Source organism: Populus trichocarpa, chromosome 1, assembly GCF_000002775.5.
Source record: "Populus trichocarpa isolate Nisqually-1 chromosome 1, P.trichocarpa_v4.1, whole genome shotgun sequence".
Classification (NCBI taxonomy): Eukaryota; Viridiplantae; Streptophyta; class Magnoliopsida; order Malpighiales; family Salicaceae; genus Populus; species Populus trichocarpa.
The window spans coordinates 677760-695075 of NC_037285.2; the positions used below are offsets into that span (position 1 = coordinate 677760).

A 17316-nucleotide genomic window follows, 5' to 3' on the forward strand; every position below is an offset into this window, starting at 1 on the left:
GTGGCAACTTTAAAATTTGACAGCTCTGAGTTTTGGTTTGGATTTTTCAGATTTATTACCACTACTAGCAGCCTGCTTTCCAAATTTTTGTCAGCATGTAAGAAGCATATTTATTAAATTCAAAGTACTTGGCAAGGTGAGATATCCAGAGCTTGACTTGGCTAAAAATGATTTAGGTTCTTAATTTAATTTAATTTAAAAATTGATTTAGCTAAATTATAATGATTAGTGAGGTAATTCAAGGTTAAGTGATCTAATATGATGTAGACCCACCAAATTAATATCAATAACTTTCTTTTATATAATTATTCCTATTTTTCTCCCTGTTACCTATATAGTAGACTAGACTACTATGAATAAATGTTTCGGGAACTATTGATTCTTAAAATGTTTTTTTTTAATTATTTTTTTGTTAAAAAAATATTAAAAATTTTAATATTTTATAGATAATTTTTATAGTTTTAATATATTAATTAAAAAAACATTTAAAAAAACACCATGTGTTACATGTAGAGTGAAAAATGTTACTCTTATAGAAATTTGGTTTTTAGATTTTTTTTTTAAAATTATTTTTGAAAAAAGCTTAATTATTAGATTTTGGTATCAACATGATAATGAGATAGAAAAAAAAAACAAATAATTAGATAATTACTTTTTTTTTTCTTATCATATATTAAATTATATTCACTGCAGAATTTAAAGAGTGTGAGGTCTAGCATTTCAATCTATTTTAAATGTATGATTTTGAAGAATTTTGAATTTTTAAGCAGAGGAATTATTGATTTTACACATGGGAAATTTAATGTAACAACACAAATAGGTCTATTGTATGCTTTCTGTCACAGGACCATGCAAACACAAATAGTTCACTTTAATGCTGTACAAGACCATGCATTTGCATTGAGCCCATAGTATCAATGGAAAACAGTCTCCAAAAACAAAGCTATTAGGGTTTACCAGGTTGGTTTGGTACAATTTTAGTTGTTTTCAATATTAGAAAACCTATATGAAGGACTGCATTGAATCTTTTTTTATGTGGAAAGTGAAGTTCTAACCTACCAACACAGAAACCAACAGGAAAAGGAGCTCTGATTAATTCAACTTCATTGAACTTTCTTGTCTCTCTTGCTGTATGCTCCATAATCCAAAATTTGATTCCGGCAGCATTATTCAAATGATATTGGAAATATTCAGAGTCAGTTCTAAGATAGTTTGTAGAATATTTTAAGGTCTCTCACCCACCATAGTTGTGCCTGCATTTGCCAATTGGTCAGCACATATGATGCCTTCCATGAAAACATCACAAATCCTCATCCAAATCCCACTTCTTGTTACAAGCTATTTGCTGTGAAAAAACATCTGCAAATAAGCTAAGCTAAGGAAAGAGAGATTAAAATTTACAAGTCCAAACACGAAAATCTTGAGATAGAACTGGGTTGCAAGGCACATAAATACAGGACTTGCTACAAACTGTAGCAGTTTTATCACACAAGTAATCAAACTCTTCCTGCAGAAGAAAAGCTGTAGAGAGTCCTACAAAACAGTGGTGGCATCCTTAAAATTAATCATATGCCTGGTTGAATATTTTTAGTGGACAAACAAACTTTCAAGTTGCTAAATAGATGAACCCTTTGTATCCATGTTCCACGGGGACAATGAAATAAGCCTCTTCCCCGACTAGATCCTCCAAAAACTTTGGTTTGAAAAGGGAATTAGCCTCATTCCCATATACTCCTCAAAAGATTTTGGTTTGGCAAGCGGGCACAAAAATTAAAGATCTTCCCTCTACAGATGGTGTATGTTGCCAGCTATTTCCTTCATCTCATGAAATAGGTTTACAGTTGTTCAATTTCTACCATCACTAGTTTGTTAATCACCACCTCAGCTCAGCTCAGCAACAGTTTTACATACTGTTCCTTTTCTTCTATGAATCTGACATACTAGCAAGAATTTGCATCTTCATGAATTGCTGATACTAATAATTCAGCTGATGCAGCTACTTCTTGGTTACTTTGTTTCCTCTTCTTTTCACTTTGGCTCAGAGATTTATTCAAAGCCTGGTCAGCCTTTGAGACAATTTTTGACACAGTAAATCCTGTTACTTCAAAACTCTGGGCTCTATAAGGAATCAAAGCATCACGAAGAACAACACCAACTCCTTCATATGTCCAAACACCCAAGATTGCCTCTCCTTTGAGTCCAATACCAAACCAACCAAGACCAGCAGCAGCAACATCTACAGAACTTGAGTCCCACCTGTTCCCAGAGACATGAAATTCCTGTCTCACCCATTTTCCAAGATCTTTAACTCGCTTATCCCCAATTGGAGGCTGAACAAGGACCAAAGGAAAAGAATGCCAAAAATCATACATTATATATCATGCAACTTAATCAGAGAATATGAACAAAAAAATATCTTTTGACTAATCTCAGGCCTATCATATGAACTTTGTAAGCACCACAGCCATGTATGATCTTTTGGGCCCTCAATGATTTTGGCTAGAGTCAGGGACATGTCTACAGAAGTCATGGTGATTCAATTATCTTGGCCAATTTTCATTCAAAATTTTCTCTAGTAGCACCTCAAAATATCAATTGTGAATGTGAAGGAAGAGAGTCTAATTTGAGTAGTTAGTCACATAGTGTACTCATTCATTATACCACAATAAATAGGACTTTAAAATGGAAAACCAAGAGAAAATAAAAATAAAAAACGACTATTTATTAACAATGACAGTACCTGTAACTGACGACCGAAATGGTCTTCTACCATGGTGCTTACATTTTCCGTTTTCCCCATATGTAACGGAAGATATGGAGATGCCCACACTGAGACATATAGAGAATCTACTGATAATTCTACAATATCCAGTCTCATGAGCCCGCCAATATGAACTGAATGACCTTCCTGTCACAATCAAATGATATTAACACGAGCCATAATGTATACAGGCTAAAACCAGTCATGATTTTTTTTTATGATAAAAGTAAATCATAATTGATGTTCTTTAGCCTATATATGAATCAATAATTTGAAGCCAGTAATGTTTTCACAAGCCCTACAAAAAGCTTACACTCACTTGATCACCAATTCATCATCATAACTGGTCTTAATTCAAGAAAACTAACCTTGATTCTGTAAGTCCTTGGTTTCAACTCCTTGCTGATATGCACAAGCCTCTGCTCCTCCCTATTCAACCTTGTTGTAATCTGCTGTGGATTCAAAAGCCCTGGAGTGTCAAATAGCTTTGCCTGCCCTGGAAGAACACCTTCCACCCTAACAATCCCCAACGTCGTACCAGGCACAGGAGCCTCCGTCAAATAACTAACCTTCCTTTCATTTCCACCAACACACTTCGCCATTGCATTTAACAACGTACTCTTCCCTGCATTCTGCGCCCCCACAGCCCACACATGACCTCTAGCCCCTGCCAATTCAATCACATCCTCAGCCAAATTCTTCAATCCCCAATTCCTCACCGAACTCACTAAATGCACTTTCTTAATCACACTAGCACCACCTTCCCTTGCTCTTCGCCTAACCCATTGTTCAAATCCTAAAGGCGACAATGAACTAGGCAGCAAATCAATCTTAGTCACAACAAGCACAATCCTAGCTACATTCCCCGACTTCCCTTCTTTCCAAGCAGTGAAATTTTCCTCAATCGAATCCGAAACTAACTTAGCTACTTTTTTAGGAAACGACCCATCAAAATCCACAGCATCAACAACCAAAAGAACCACAGTCCTGGCTCCAGAACTCGAAACCAAACGCCTACCAACTGTATGATAAAAATCAAACTCGGGCAACAAATTCTCCACGGTTGGATCCTTAACTTTCCCATAATGTCTCAAAGAATGACACCTAGCACACACTACAGGAGGCCTTTTCCCCAAAACTGACTCATTTTCAGCCAAATCAAGATCTGGGTTTTGGCTATCAGGTTCAACAAAGAAACCCCTCTTGAGGGAACCTGGAAACTCCGACTCTAGTGAAATGGGTACTAAGTGGGCGTCAGACTTGTAATCCGGGTCTTTAACTGATGGCTCTTTGTAGAAACCAGGGTGTTTTGGGTTTGTATATTGCATGTGGACCCCACAGCCAGGGCAGACGGTGGCCGGAGGTGTTGCATCGTCGTAATTTCCATCTCTGGTGAGATGCAAAGAAGGAAAAGTTTGGTGCTTTGGTGGGTTTGGATTGGTGGGTTTTGAAGAGAAAAAATACAGGAAATTGGTTTTTGTAGGGTTTTGCGGATAGAAATTACAATAGGAATCATGGGTTTTTGATGGTGTTAAGGGTGATTGAACAAGAAAAGAGAGAGATAAGAGAGGCTTGAGTTTTGTTTTTGAAGCAGGGAGGTTTCTAGCTATGATCATTTCTCTGTGATGTTTGGTGGTGCTGATTGATTTTTGCAACTGGAGAAGAGGGTTTAAGGTTTTAGCAGCTGATGATGCTATGAGGTTTTGGAAGTTAAAGTTGGTGGAAACGGGGTCGTTTGTTCAGCTTAGTGCCTTAGCAATCTTTTTCTCTCCTTTTTCCTTTAATATTTTTTTTAGTACAGGAATATCATCGAGCCAACTGCTATGTAAATCATCCTTGTAAAAGGTGCATCCTCTTTATTAAACTAGTTCAACTAGTATGTAAATCGAAATTATGGTTTTAAAATTCAATTAGGGGCTAGAGTCATGATTGGAAAGATTGATTTAATTTTTTTAAAATAAAATAATATAGTTTTGATTATTATTTTAATAAAATTAATTTTATAATCGAGTTTTAATTGGGTTAGATTCAAATTAATTAATTTTTTTAATTTTTTTTTTAGATTCCAGATTAATTTATCAAGTCAATCTAAGTTTTATAAAAATTAGATTGAATTGTGAGAGTGACTTGCAAGATGCATTCTTGCATCAAAGTAGTTTATTTGTCAAATAAATTTTACTTGTTCTTCAAATCTACTAATACCTTTGACCAAGCGATTTTTTTTTTCTTTTTGTGGGAATTAATGTATGTTCATCCTTACTAGAATGGAAAAATAGATACAGATTGCAATAGAATCGAGCCTGGTCTTGGTCCCTTGTCTTCTATCTAAAGTAGAGGCTAGAGGATTTAAGTTGCTTTTGATCCTAGGTTTATATTTTATATCCAATTTCCCATTTGAATGCCAAATCCAAGCCTCTAAGTGCAGGATGTGCTCAATTGTTAACTTATTTTAGGTTTAAGTTTAAATTTGAATTTAGTATTGTGGTAATTTTTATTATTGTGATTTAAAAAAACACATTAAAATAAACTACAAATTATAGTTTCTCAAACCTAAGTTTTTACTGCAATTGAAGATGAAAAGCAGGTTTAAACGATAAAAACTAAGCAGCTTTTGAAGTTATGATGAATTTAAAAGCATCTTCAACCATACTGCAGAAAGTGGAGAAGGGTTATACAAGGAGTTGCAATCTGAGCACAATAAATATTGCAGATATCATAAGAGGCATTTCCATGACTCCATTCTAGCTATTGGATGGATCCCTATTTATCTATCTTTGCTTTGATAATAGAAATGTCAGGGTACTGCAATTTTGCTTGAGCAAGGATTGTTTCATCTTTGAATGAATAAAGCTTTGAGCAAGGTTCTTGCTGCCATACTGAGCACATAAATATAACCCTATCCCTCAAGAATTTTCACACCATCCCAGAATGAAAAAACTAACATGAATTCCATTTCAGAAGTTAGCCACCCACTTGAACCTGTCAATATAGATAAACTCAATTCTCTTGAAATGTGAGCAACTTATGCTACTCATTTACAGTGCATATAAATTTCCTATCTTCCATTTATTTCCCAAGTACATTAAGTTTCTATGCTATAACTCACTGTTCTTTCCAAATCCGTCCTGAAACTTTCAGTTTTAACTCCTGCCGATCCCCTCCGGAGAAGAAAAGTGCCAAGTTTCTCTGAATGATCAGTCCATCTTGGCTGTCTCTAACTTTCTGATGGCTATCCCTTATACTTCTGGGAACTCCTTGCCATGTAAGCTTTCTTCCATTACCACCAACTTCAATACTATAACTGAATTCCCTTGCCTCGTCTTCGGTGCCCATGAATCTTAGGAAGGCCATGTAAACAGGTGACATTCCTATAAAAAAAGTCTCAAAGTGCAAGCAAAACTGTCGGCCAAAACAATTAAAAACCTGTTGGAGAAAGAGACCATTAAGATTTACAGATCAAAGTGCAGTTCAAACAAATTAGACTATGAAGAACATGTTTAACGTCTACTCCTCTACAGATTTGTTTTACCTAAGCATGTTGGAAGACGGAGAACAACAAACAATGCCTAAAAAAAACATGGTTCCTGATAACTTTGCTCATAATTTTATGGTTTAAATACAAAAATGAGTTTATTGGGGAAACAAAAACTGAAACGGGAAAGAGTTGTTGAAATCCTAGAAAGTTTTAAGAGTTATTAATCTCATCATTCAGATTAGTAAAATCATTAGTAATTCCATCAGATTAATCACATAGACAATCAGATTATATAAATTTTAGAGAGATCTTACAGTTAACATCCATGTGGCATTGTCGATTTCTCCGGCATCAGACTTGACATATCTGTGATTGAAGGTGCATCCATCATGCATATCAACCTTATGATCATTCTTAAGATGCTTGATGAGAAGTGAAATGTCACCAGTGACAGAACATTCAGCTCCAGCATAAGGGCAGTTGTATGGACGATATTTGCAGTTCTCTTCATGTTTTGGCTTGCTGTAGTAGGGAAATATGTCACCACATCCCGCACTTTGGTACATGCAAGGAAGTTCTATTGACTCAGCAATTTTTTCCAGAGCCAAGCACCTTATATTTCCTAGCTCTCCTCGGCAAATTGGGCAAGAGTTCTTTACTCTGGCCCTGCATTGTGAGCATAGAGTGTGGCCATTTGGACACTGAAATACACAGAACATTAGCAAAAATGTCATTACAATAATATAAAACCGGAAATTTCTGGTGTTCTAAGTACTATGCTTATGATCGACTGGCATAATATTCTGACAGGAGCATACCTGGAAAATTGGAGGGTACATCATAGTGAAGCAAACAGGACAGTCAAGAAGGTCTTGCATGTTACTAGTTGATTGTTTTCCCAGATTTCCAGTGTTAGGGGTTGCAGCTTTTCTGAAATGGGAGCCTCTTAACTCAGCAGCAGAAGTTGCCATACGCCCATATCATGATCCGAAATATGCAATGCGTGACTAGATCTCTTCCTAACTGATGATACCTCCTGGGGCCCTTGTAATATTTCTCTTCCCAATTGTCAATGCTAGAAAATTTTTCTCTATCTCTGAATAAGGAACCAGATTCTATATCTCTTCTCAATTGTCTATCCTGTTAAACATAATTAACTTAAAATCAATTTTCCGCAAGCTATTATTTTCGGGAATTCTATGCTGATTAATCTGCCTCCTTGAATGATTATACAGTAACTTGGATTTGCAGCATGGACTGAGGATCAAGAAAAACAACAAAAAGCCCTAAAACACAGCAGGAATTGAAAAGACCTGGCAATACTGATATATCCTTATATGGCTGTTATATGAGCATCATGCTTCTTCTTATATGAACAAAAAGCAATGCATCTTCAACTAGCAAAGACAAGTTTCAGTCACAAAAGAATCGTCAAATAGCTGCTGGTACTTGCACAACTATCTCAATTTCACTATTGATGAAACAATTGTTTGATCAAGCAGTTGGACTATACCAAAAATCATTGCAATATCCAATTACTTGATTTCAAAAATGAAAGGAAGGAAAGGCAGAGTTATCAGCAAATCTAACATCCCAACATGGAGTTAATTCTACATCTTCAAGCAAATTCCAGGAAAATAAAAACCACCCAGATGAAAACTAAGGCTGAATTACAATCCCAGACTCCAAACAAGCAATTCAGCACTCAATCGAAGCCAAAACTGTTCATGTAAATCATAAAATTGAAAAATACCAATCAAAGCAACCCATGTATGTAAAATTTGAGTAACCCAAACACTATTGAACAAAAAAAAAAATTAAAAAAAAAATAGCAAAATCTAACCAAGAACTGCAGCAACCTGATGAGAATTTCAGCCCATAAACTTGATAAACAACCAACAAAGGCAAGAAAAAAGAGAAGAAGCAGTGCAAACTGGCCAAATATTGGTGGCACCCCAGATAAGAAGACACTAAGTCCAAAATCTTGAATATGCAATCCACTTGAGCCTTCCAATAATTGTAAGAAAGAAACTGGTTACGTGTAACCATAAGCAGTATTTCAGGCCCCGGAAATTGCGTGTCTTAAAAATTGACTAGAAGCAAACTATGATACATACAAGAGTCAAAAGATCCATCTTGATGTGCTATCTTAGGTTGCAAGTCTGTTTGCTTTTCAAGTCATGTAAATTGTATAGGTTGTTCGAATAAAAAAAGGATTTAGTTTCCTCAGTTAATGATAATATATTTTTTCATCGTTGGAAAAGAAAAGAAAAACTCAAATAAAAAAGATTTATAAGAAATAATTTCTTCATGAATGTATTATAAATTCGATCTAAAATCCTAGTTATCAAGCGAGATGTATAAATTCGATCTAAAATCCTAGTTATCAAGCCTAGACTCGGGGTGGCCAGGTAAACTCATGTATCCCAAAATAACTGTTCTTCCATGTTTCTCTTTCTTTTTTTTTACGAAAAACAAAAAAAATAATAATTTAGACAGAAAAAAAAAAAAAACGAAATAATTTACTGAGTCGATGAATTATTGGATGATTTCATCGAATGGGATTTGATAACTACTCATATAAAAATGAAAATAACATAGAAAATCTGCAAAATATATTTTTCATTCATTCATTAAATTAAAAGACAGGTGCTCTATCCGGTGATAGGAGCAAGGGAGGAAATATGTGTACAGCTTTGAAAGCATATACATTATTTTATATTATTTTTGTTGTCTTTTACATATTTATCAACGGGCCTGCCTGGTCTAATTTAACTAGTGGCTGCTTGTGTTGCTGGCACCTTTTTTCTTCGGCTTTGGATTTCCCATTGTGGAAGGTGACATTTCCTCCACGCAACGTTTCTTAATGAGTTTTTGATTGATTTGAGGTCGGATCGGACCGTTAAATGTCTGATAAAGGACTCTAAGTGGTGATGCTAATCAATGTTATAAGACCCTGTAGAACAACTTGGTGATCATTAATTACTCCGAGTCTATAAAAAAAAAAAAAAAAAAACTAATTTAATTTCTTTTTCTAAATCAACATTGTTATAGAGATTTTAGAAAGAAATTAAAAACTTGGGTTAATTTACCGATCTACAAGTCAATCCTTCTAATCTTATATTCAAATTTCGAGTCAAATCACATCTGGAACTAAGTCTTGTAAGAGCATGGTGAGAATCTATACATAAGTGAGTTGTTGAATATTTATTGGTTTGTGAGTTAAAGGTCAAAGACTCAAGAAAGAAAGAAAAGTTTATTTGGGTTTTTGAATTTTGACACTATAAACAAAACAAAACATATAAATATATATGATAGAAAATTCTTCAAAAAAAATAGCACATATCTTACCCTGTAATCTACTAGTATATTTGATATTGTGATAAATATTGGTTTTTAAATTGTTTTTTACTTGAAAAATATTTTTTATTTTTAAAAATTTATTATCACAATGAAAAAAAGAAAAAAAAAGGAAAGAAAACCGACCATGAATTCCAACGAACATAAAAAATTAATGCTAATTAAATCTTATTAATCTTAATTAATTTGTAACCTTGGTTTAGAATATCTCTTTTTAACAACAATAAATTCTAATAATTAAATATAAATTCATGTATGTCTTGTCAACTTAAGCACTACTATATAAGTTACGAGAGCAAAATATAGAAGAAACTAGTATGGATTTCCGTGTAATGACAAAAAAAAATTATAAAAAAAACGAAAAAACAATTAAATACTAATCATGCAAGACAATAAATGCTGAGAAAAAAAAAAGGCCATAACAAGAGAATTCAAGTGGAAAGAAGATAAGATTTAGGGTTCTAATTAAGCATACGAGTAAATTAATGTTGTGCTGGTGGGGATAGAGCAACAAGTATTTTCTTCTTCCTTTTCTCCTACAGCCTTAGAAGAGGTTTATAAATAGAAGGGAAAAAAGAGAGAGAATCCTTCTTACATACGCATGCATATGAATTACCTAATAATGGCCACATGCTTATTAATTTTTGGGATTTCTAGGCTTGTTTTCATCAAGCACTAAGGCCCATTTGGCCACGGCCCACCATCGGCCCAGGGAGTTTTGTTGGTTTTTTGACACGTTTTCATCAAGCCCTAATCTAGAGATGAAGCCCTGGGGCCCGTTTGAAAACGGCCCACCGTTGGACCAGGAAGATGCTTTTCTTTTTTAAAATCAATTTGTTTGTAAATGTTGCTGCTTGTGGTGTGCTAGTGATTGTGGGTGTATAAAAGATCATGTCCACCTTACAAATTTGCCCTTGAGATGGATTTCTTGCTCATACATGCTTAAGAAATTATTTGGGTAAAATTTGACTACTGCTTTGGAATAAAAAAGATAAAAATAATTGGGATAAAAGAGAATTTTTATTTTAAAATGATATAAATTTATTTTAGATGTATATTTATTTTTATATCTTTTTGTTATTGTTTTTAACTAAACATGGCTCTGTATCTAATTAAATGCATTTCTCTTATGTATTTAGCTTTAAGTACCCATTTATGGCAATGATTATTACGATAAAGTTCCTTCCATGAAAATGTTTGGTAGAGTGCATGACTATCGCACGTTTTAAGCCTTCAATGTACTTTATATATAACTAAAAATTATCAATGCGTAGACGGAAGGGAAAAGCCACAGCATGCTTTCTCAAGGCCAAATCAGCTTACAGCACAAACTTCTTCTGGGTCGCATTTTTCATCACCTTCGGCAAGGTCACCTTCCTCTCTTCTTCCATGGCGTTCTTTTGGTCTTTCTTTAAAGGTCCCACATATCTATCCATGCATTGAATTTGAGCTGGACTCAACCTTTAGCTTGGCCTTTTCTTTATCATTTCTTTAGGTCGGTTTTAACGTTTGTTTTTGTAATACAATGTGTATTTTAATTGTAAATTTTAAATTGTAATAGCAAAAGCTATAGAATATTAATTAAATACATACTTTTGTCCTAGTAACAATACAAATTATAATCTAATGATAATAAAGAACGATCAAGGCACATGGAAGTATCTTCTTACACGCACACACTTGTTTTCTTGTAAGAAACCAAAAAGCATTCAGTTATGGATATGGCAGAAGCTTCCTTTTCAATTTTCTTGGCGTGCGGTCAATTCATTACTTCTATGGCTTCAACCACAAGTCAAATGTGGCTTCTCTAGCAACCCTTCAAGTTCTTCTCTATATAAGCAGCATCCTTAAGCATCATTGTCATAATATTCAGATTGATCACACATACGAGCTAGTATCATCAGGCTAGATTTCTTTCTTCACTTGAGTAATGGAGGTAGAGGCATCATTAGCTGAAATCTTGATCAAGGTGGCCATGTTTGTGCTTGTACAAGTCTTGGTTTATGCGATTCTTTCAAATTCTTCAAATATCTTCTCCAAGAACAAGACAAGATCATTCAGTTTCAAACCTGCTCGTTCTCTTAGCATTCGTGGTTTCTTGGATGCTATTTCTGACATGCCACTAGGCAGCAGTGAGCCATCACCATTATCAAGGGGTTCGAGATCATTCACCCAAGATTCCATCTTTGATGATTAGATCTTGACTTTAGCGAGTTGAAAATATCATTGAAATTTATGTAATTAGTTCTATTAGAAATTAAATGCTATAATCATGGATTTCTTTTTTAAATTGAATAATTTAATAAATCTACTAGACTTTTGAACTGATATTTGCTTGGGCCCTTTACGCTGTGTCATCTACTCTTCCTGCAGCTTTAAATGCAGTTTATAGGGACTGGACCTCCCTCTTTGACCATCCATGGATGCTCAGCTGCACTATTCAACGTAATTCTTTGGGTTGGATCTGTATATAACAGGATAGCAAGAGGAGATAATAAATTGGCAAGTTCCGACATTTCATGGCTAGTAGAAATTCTTGCAAATTCATTCAAAATAGGCGGCAGGAAACTTGGTACTTCCCAGTATTTTGATAGCTCTTTATCAAAAGTAGACTAGTAAAATTGTAGGGATACATTACCTTTACAGAGAAGGCCTTGGAGCAGATCTTTGAGGTCAGGATTTAATTCTTCTGGGAGTGACAAGGGACCATTAACAATCTGTCACAAGATTTCTAACAGTTTAATAGACATTAAAGATAAACACACACGCATGAGAAAACAAAGTGTGAAAATTACCTTGTCATAAGTTTCAGGTGCACTATCGGCAAGAAAAGGGCAGCAGCCCACCACCATAAAATATAAGGTAACACCAACAGCCCATGTATCAGCAGCTTTCCCATGGTAAACTGTATCTGGTATAATCCAAGAATTCTTATTTATAATTAATTCCACAGTATTGGACTATGCTTCTTTTCACGGAACATAAATAACTTATTTATGTCATTTCACATTCATGGACTACTGAAATTCTGGATTCTAGAAGTATGTGAAAAAGTTGTTTCCAATATGATTTTCATATGCATTCTAGACGTAACGATAGGCGATGATCGTAGGTCGTAACCACTTCTGCTGACAAATGAACCCTTAGATAGAGAACCCTTACATGGAGTTTAGTTACTGTATGTTTCAGAATAAAATTCATGAAGATAGAAGGAATACTTCTTGTAATTTTTATTTTGAAAATATAAACTTAATTTAAAACTATTTTAAAGATAAGTTTATTTTATATTTTTATCTCTGTTTCTTCGATCAAATAGTTTTCTATCTGTTTTATATATATATATATATCCCTTATGTTATGAATATACAAACCCAAATGCAACCTTAGGGTTGATGGAAATAATGAATGTACCTGAACAACACTCAGGTGCTGTGAAAGCTGGAGTTCCAGGACATCTCAATAGCCCATCATTGCCATCCTGAAAATTAGAATTCCTAAATAAGATGAGTTTGGTAGGTCTGCAGAAGAAGCTTAAATTCACAGTTTGAAGGAGTCAAAGTGGAAATTTGTAGAGAAGATTTAGTAGAGTTCTTGACCTGTGAAACCATTGATTTTATAACAAAAACAACAAGAAGAAGAATCATGAATAGATTAGCAGATGAGTCATAATGAATAGCATTACCTCAAAGGCATGGCCAAAGCTGAAATCAACTATCTTCACCCTTCCACTTGTAGTGACCAAAAGATTTTCTGGCTTAATATCACCATGCACGATGTTCTGCTACAAATAAGGGAGAAAGATTCAACTTTTTCTACAAAGGGAAACGGCTTCAAGAGATTGGCAACTTACATGGTGATGCAAATAAATGAGACCGGCAATTACATCCTTGAAATATCTTCTTGCAGTTGTTTCATCAATCTGTCCTTTCGTCTCCGAAATGTTGCTCATACAACTGCTTTCCACGTATTCAAGAACTAGATGATAACAACCATGTGCCAAAAGAGAGATAGAAGTGCATCAAAACAATAGTCCTTGTAACATTTTTGAAAAACATGCTTCAAAACATATGGAAGAGGCTATCCATACCCATATACATATAATCAGATTTTTGGTCATCAATCACCTCAACTAGGTTGATTATGTTTGGATGTTCCAATGTTTTCAATATGGAAACCTGCAAGAAACGCACATTTCAACCATCAACTTCCTTACTATAATATGGACATGGCGCACCAAGAATATGGAGTTGGTGATAAAATGTTCCACAGTTTCCGAAGACTAATAGACCTATTCAGAATGCATCAAATGGCCAGCCATTATATTTTTCCAAATAACATAATATTCTTCTGGGAAATTTTGTGTCAATCAGATTGCATATTGGGGCTAGTTGCTCTTGTATGAGACAGAGTGAGCAGCTCTATCCACAATCAGAATTTGTCAAAAACTGGACCGTGCCAGGCAAGAAAATTCTCACCAGATAAGCTACTTGCGTCTAGAGAAAATCTTTATGCAACAAATCCAGAACATGTTCTTGAGAATCTAGAGGAACCGCTGATGAGAACTGAATATAGATATCTGAATTATTACAACTCATGGAGCTTTTAGCCTGCTTCAAGAAAGTAGCTGCAAGATGTGGAATCACAGTAGATGGAACCCTAAATAACCTAATTACTAAGAAAAAAGAGAGAATAAAACAACATAACAGCATGATCAAAAGAAAAGGCAAGCCTTGAGTTTGAGCATACATAAAAACAAAGAAATACATTAATGAGACACGAGTTCTTACTTCTCTGAGAACATCAGTCATGGCTGTTTCTGATTGTGTGATGCGCAACTTGCGCAAACGAGACTTACAAACAACCTACAATAACGATGGAATGATATTAATCATGGTGATCATATATGAATGTGCAGTTACAGAAAGAGATCATTCATTATGGTTCAAAGAAAATTAATTGGTGGGATCAAACCTTAGAAGGTAGGTATGTTAATGTTTTTAGTATTTTCATTATTTTTCTAATTAATTTTGGATTTCTAACTTGATTTTGGATTTTTATGTTATTTTTATATTTGAATTAGATTTTTAATTATTCTTATCTTATAAAAAAAGTAATACCGATAAAAAGATATAATCCATATTATTAGAATTATTATAAGAGAATTATTGAATAATAAAATTGCAAATTATGTTTGTATATGCCATCCATTCTTCTAAAATTTTGACTTTCTTTAATTCCTATTCTTTAAGTTCAACTGCGTCACCCCTGGTACCATCTTGATTTACGTAATATCCGTCAAGATAACGCCAAAGAATTATGATTTTTAAGCATGGCTAATCTTGTTCAATATTGCTTCGTTTGGATTCACAGAACTTTCTAGGTAGTTGGTGGTTCACAGGACAGAAATTCTGGACTAACAAAGAGTGAATCCATAGCAATGAATTCAAGAGAAGACGAGTGCATCGACAGTACTGTTTTGAGGTTAATATCCTGTTTTCAATCATAGTTATGCTTGGAGGAGTAAAATTATGGATAATTAAAACAAATAATCATTATAACTAGGTGTATTTACCTTAATAGCATATGGGATTCCATCGTTACTGTTTCGATAAAGAACCTGCACCAAATACACTATTACCTTACTGTTAAACAGACACAGAATAGAATACAAGGAATTTATATGTTGTTCACATGCTTACCACTCTACCATAGCTTCCTTGGTTGATCTTCCTTTCTTTTACATACTCATTGATCATCTTTCTTCCATTTGAATGCTACAAATTAATCAACATACAAGTACCCAGTAAACTAAGTTTGATAATTTCCTAACAGATCAAGCTTGAATGAGATCGGTCACTAGCTAGTCGTGCTGGATCGATGCTTTCGACACCAACACAGGCAATAATTTGTGTACTTGAGAGTGAAATAAGTTTCAAATATGTAAATCTTTACCTTAGAATGCTTGACAGAGGTGATTACTGTAACGGGAATCTTCTTACAAGCTTGAGCCGTCCTTGGTGTGCAAGGAATTGATTGTTCTTCCATGTCAACACAAATATTTCTGTAGGATAACTTTTGGTAGAAAATGTTTTCTCCATCATCTTGTCGACATGAGTGATCCTGAACACTCTTGAGAGAAGGGATTGGATGTGCAGTCCATAGGTAAAACAGACTTCTTGGGATTCTGAATAATTTTCGGCGAATTTATTGCAGCAACCTGAATCCTCGTTAAACTTGGAACAAACGTACGTAGGTAGACATCATGTGACAAGCAGAAATATCCCTTTACAAATACGTACTAGCTTCAAGACTCATCTTCTGCAACAGGAATCATGGACTTGTCAATATTCTTATCATACTTGAAGCTATAAATAAGCAAAAAGTCTAACCAAAAAGGTCACTATGCATCTTATAATCAGCACAAAACCAGGGATACTTACCTTTTATAAAGCATTAGGCACAAAAATGGAGGTAAAGGCAATAGTAAATGCCGGCGCCCGTCATGAGCTAAATTCTTACCCACAAAGAACTGTCCTCTTTCAGCACAGAAACATTAAGAAAGGCAGATGGTGCAGCTGACCACAGCACTTCATGAGCTAAATTCTTACCCACAAAGAACTCTCCTCTTTTAGCACAGAAAAATTAAGCTTTGGTATTGACTGGTAGCTGAGCAAAAGCTACCAACTTAATTAGAAAAATATCTCTTCCCACATCTAATTATATAGTCGGTAACTCAGTGGTAAAAATTTAAGACTAAAGGGTTTACTCTTTTTATAGTTTCAGATTCAAGTCATGTGGTTGCTAATATGATAACCACTGGAGATTTACATGGTCGTTAACTTCAAGACCCGAGCGATTAGTCGAGATGCGCACAAACTGACCCGTATATATATATATATATATATATATATATATATATAATCTTATCACATCTACATTGAACTGATATATATGAACTGATGTATATAGTTTTCATTGAATTTTTAGTATGATTTTACTTGTTTCACAATCAATCAAGTGTGTGTTTTTTTTTTAAAAATTTATTTATCATATGATACATGAGTACTTCAATATCGGATGAGATTGACACAAGTAAGTGGCTTCAAGGAGTCTTGTTCCTTACCCCTTGTTTCAAGAAATCTTGTTCCTTGTCTTCTTTTCTGACTTAATTACGATACCGATATTCTACAATATTATACTTGTTAAAAAGAAATCCAGCACTTATTAAGTGCAAAATGCCAGGTATAGTCAAAATTCAAAGTCATGCACACATCATATTTACGCATGGTTAAGATCACCCCCACTCTTAAAAGACTATAGTTATCTCATCCAATCTAAGATTCAAAGATTCAGGCCTTGAATTTATATTAAATCACATATCAATCTTGATTTATTTTAAAGTAATGTTATTTTGGATAAAATTCTAAACTCAATCAAGTTAATCATGTTGCCGGTTTACCCACTACATCATCTGAAAATATTATCATCAATCATTAATTATATCTAATAAAATTCATATAAAACTAATTAAAACATAAAATTAAATTGAACTCAACTAAACATCCATTTCATGTCACCATCACAAGAGATTTTTTTCTGTTTATTATTGGTTATAATATTAATAAAGTAACACTTCAGACAGCAAACGGGGATGTAGCTCAGATGGTAGAGCGCTCGCTTAGCATGCGAGAGGTACGGGGATCGATACCCCGCATCTCCA

The 17316-nt window shown here is 34.4% G+C and overlaps 3 protein-coding genes and 1 non-coding gene across 8 annotated transcripts; 1 reads left to right on the top strand and 3 right to left on the bottom strand.

Annotated features, from left to right (window-relative positions):
- Window positions 1-1396: 1396 nt before the first annotated feature.
- LOC7455749 (GTP-binding protein BRASSINAZOLE INSENSITIVE PALE GREEN 2, chloroplastic) lies at window positions 1397-4490 on the bottom strand. Its single transcript, XM_024610054.2, has 3 exons — window positions 3130-4490; window positions 2741-2908; window positions 1397-2330 (listed from the first exon to the last, which is right to left on the bottom strand). Exons 1-3 carry the CDS (start codon window positions 4375-4377, stop codon window positions 1941-1943), a joined length of 1806 nt encoding a protein of 601 aa, XP_024465822.2. The 5' UTR covers window positions 4378-4490; the 3' UTR covers window positions 1397-1940.
- Window positions 4491-5687: 1197 nt separating this feature from the next.
- On the bottom strand, window positions 5688-8566 carry LOC7455750 (E3 ubiquitin-protein ligase SINAT2). 2 transcript variants are annotated; one of them, XM_024610066.2, is made up of 4 exons: window positions 8096-8566; window positions 7055-7376; window positions 6551-6937; window positions 5688-6184 (listed from the first exon to the last, which is right to left on the bottom strand). In XM_024610066.2, the coding sequence occupies exons 2-4, from the start codon at window positions 7205-7207 to the stop codon at window positions 5864-5866; spliced, it is 861 nt and encodes a 286-aa protein (XP_024465834.1). In that variant the 5' UTR covers window positions 7208-7376; window positions 8096-8566; the 3' UTR covers window positions 5688-5863. The 2 variants fall into 2 exon arrangements, with proteins under 2 accessions (XP_024465834.1, XP_002299139.1); XM_002299103.4 differs by having other exon boundaries at window positions 8080-8566.
- Window positions 8567-11126: 2560 nt separating this feature from the next.
- LOC7483267 (serine/threonine-protein kinase GRIK1) lies at window positions 11127-16264 on the bottom strand. Of its 4 annotated transcripts, none has more exons than XM_024598067.2 (12): window positions 16037-16264; window positions 15549-15914; window positions 15296-15370; window positions 15169-15213; window positions 14384-14458; window positions 13684-13771; window positions 13447-13571; window positions 13279-13350; window positions 13008-13074; window positions 12392-12507; window positions 12235-12313; window positions 11127-12060 (listed from the first exon to the last, which is right to left on the bottom strand). In XM_024598067.2, exons 2-12 carry the CDS (start codon window positions 15639-15641, stop codon window positions 11972-11974), a joined length of 924 nt encoding a protein of 307 aa, XP_024453835.1. In that variant the 5' UTR covers window positions 15642-15914; window positions 16037-16264; the 3' UTR covers window positions 11127-11971. The 4 variants fall into 4 exon arrangements, with proteins under 4 accessions (XP_024453835.1, XP_024453816.1, XP_024453831.1 ...); XM_024598048.2 differs by having other exon boundaries at window positions 13279-13377; XM_024598063.2 differs by having other exon boundaries at window positions 13279-13374; window positions 16037-16262.
- A 979-nt stretch (window positions 16265-17243) lies between these two features.
- Window positions 17244-17316, top strand: TRNAA-AGC (transfer RNA alanine (anticodon AGC)). The gene has a single exon. It is a non-coding gene; the product is annotated as a tRNA-Ala (tRNA).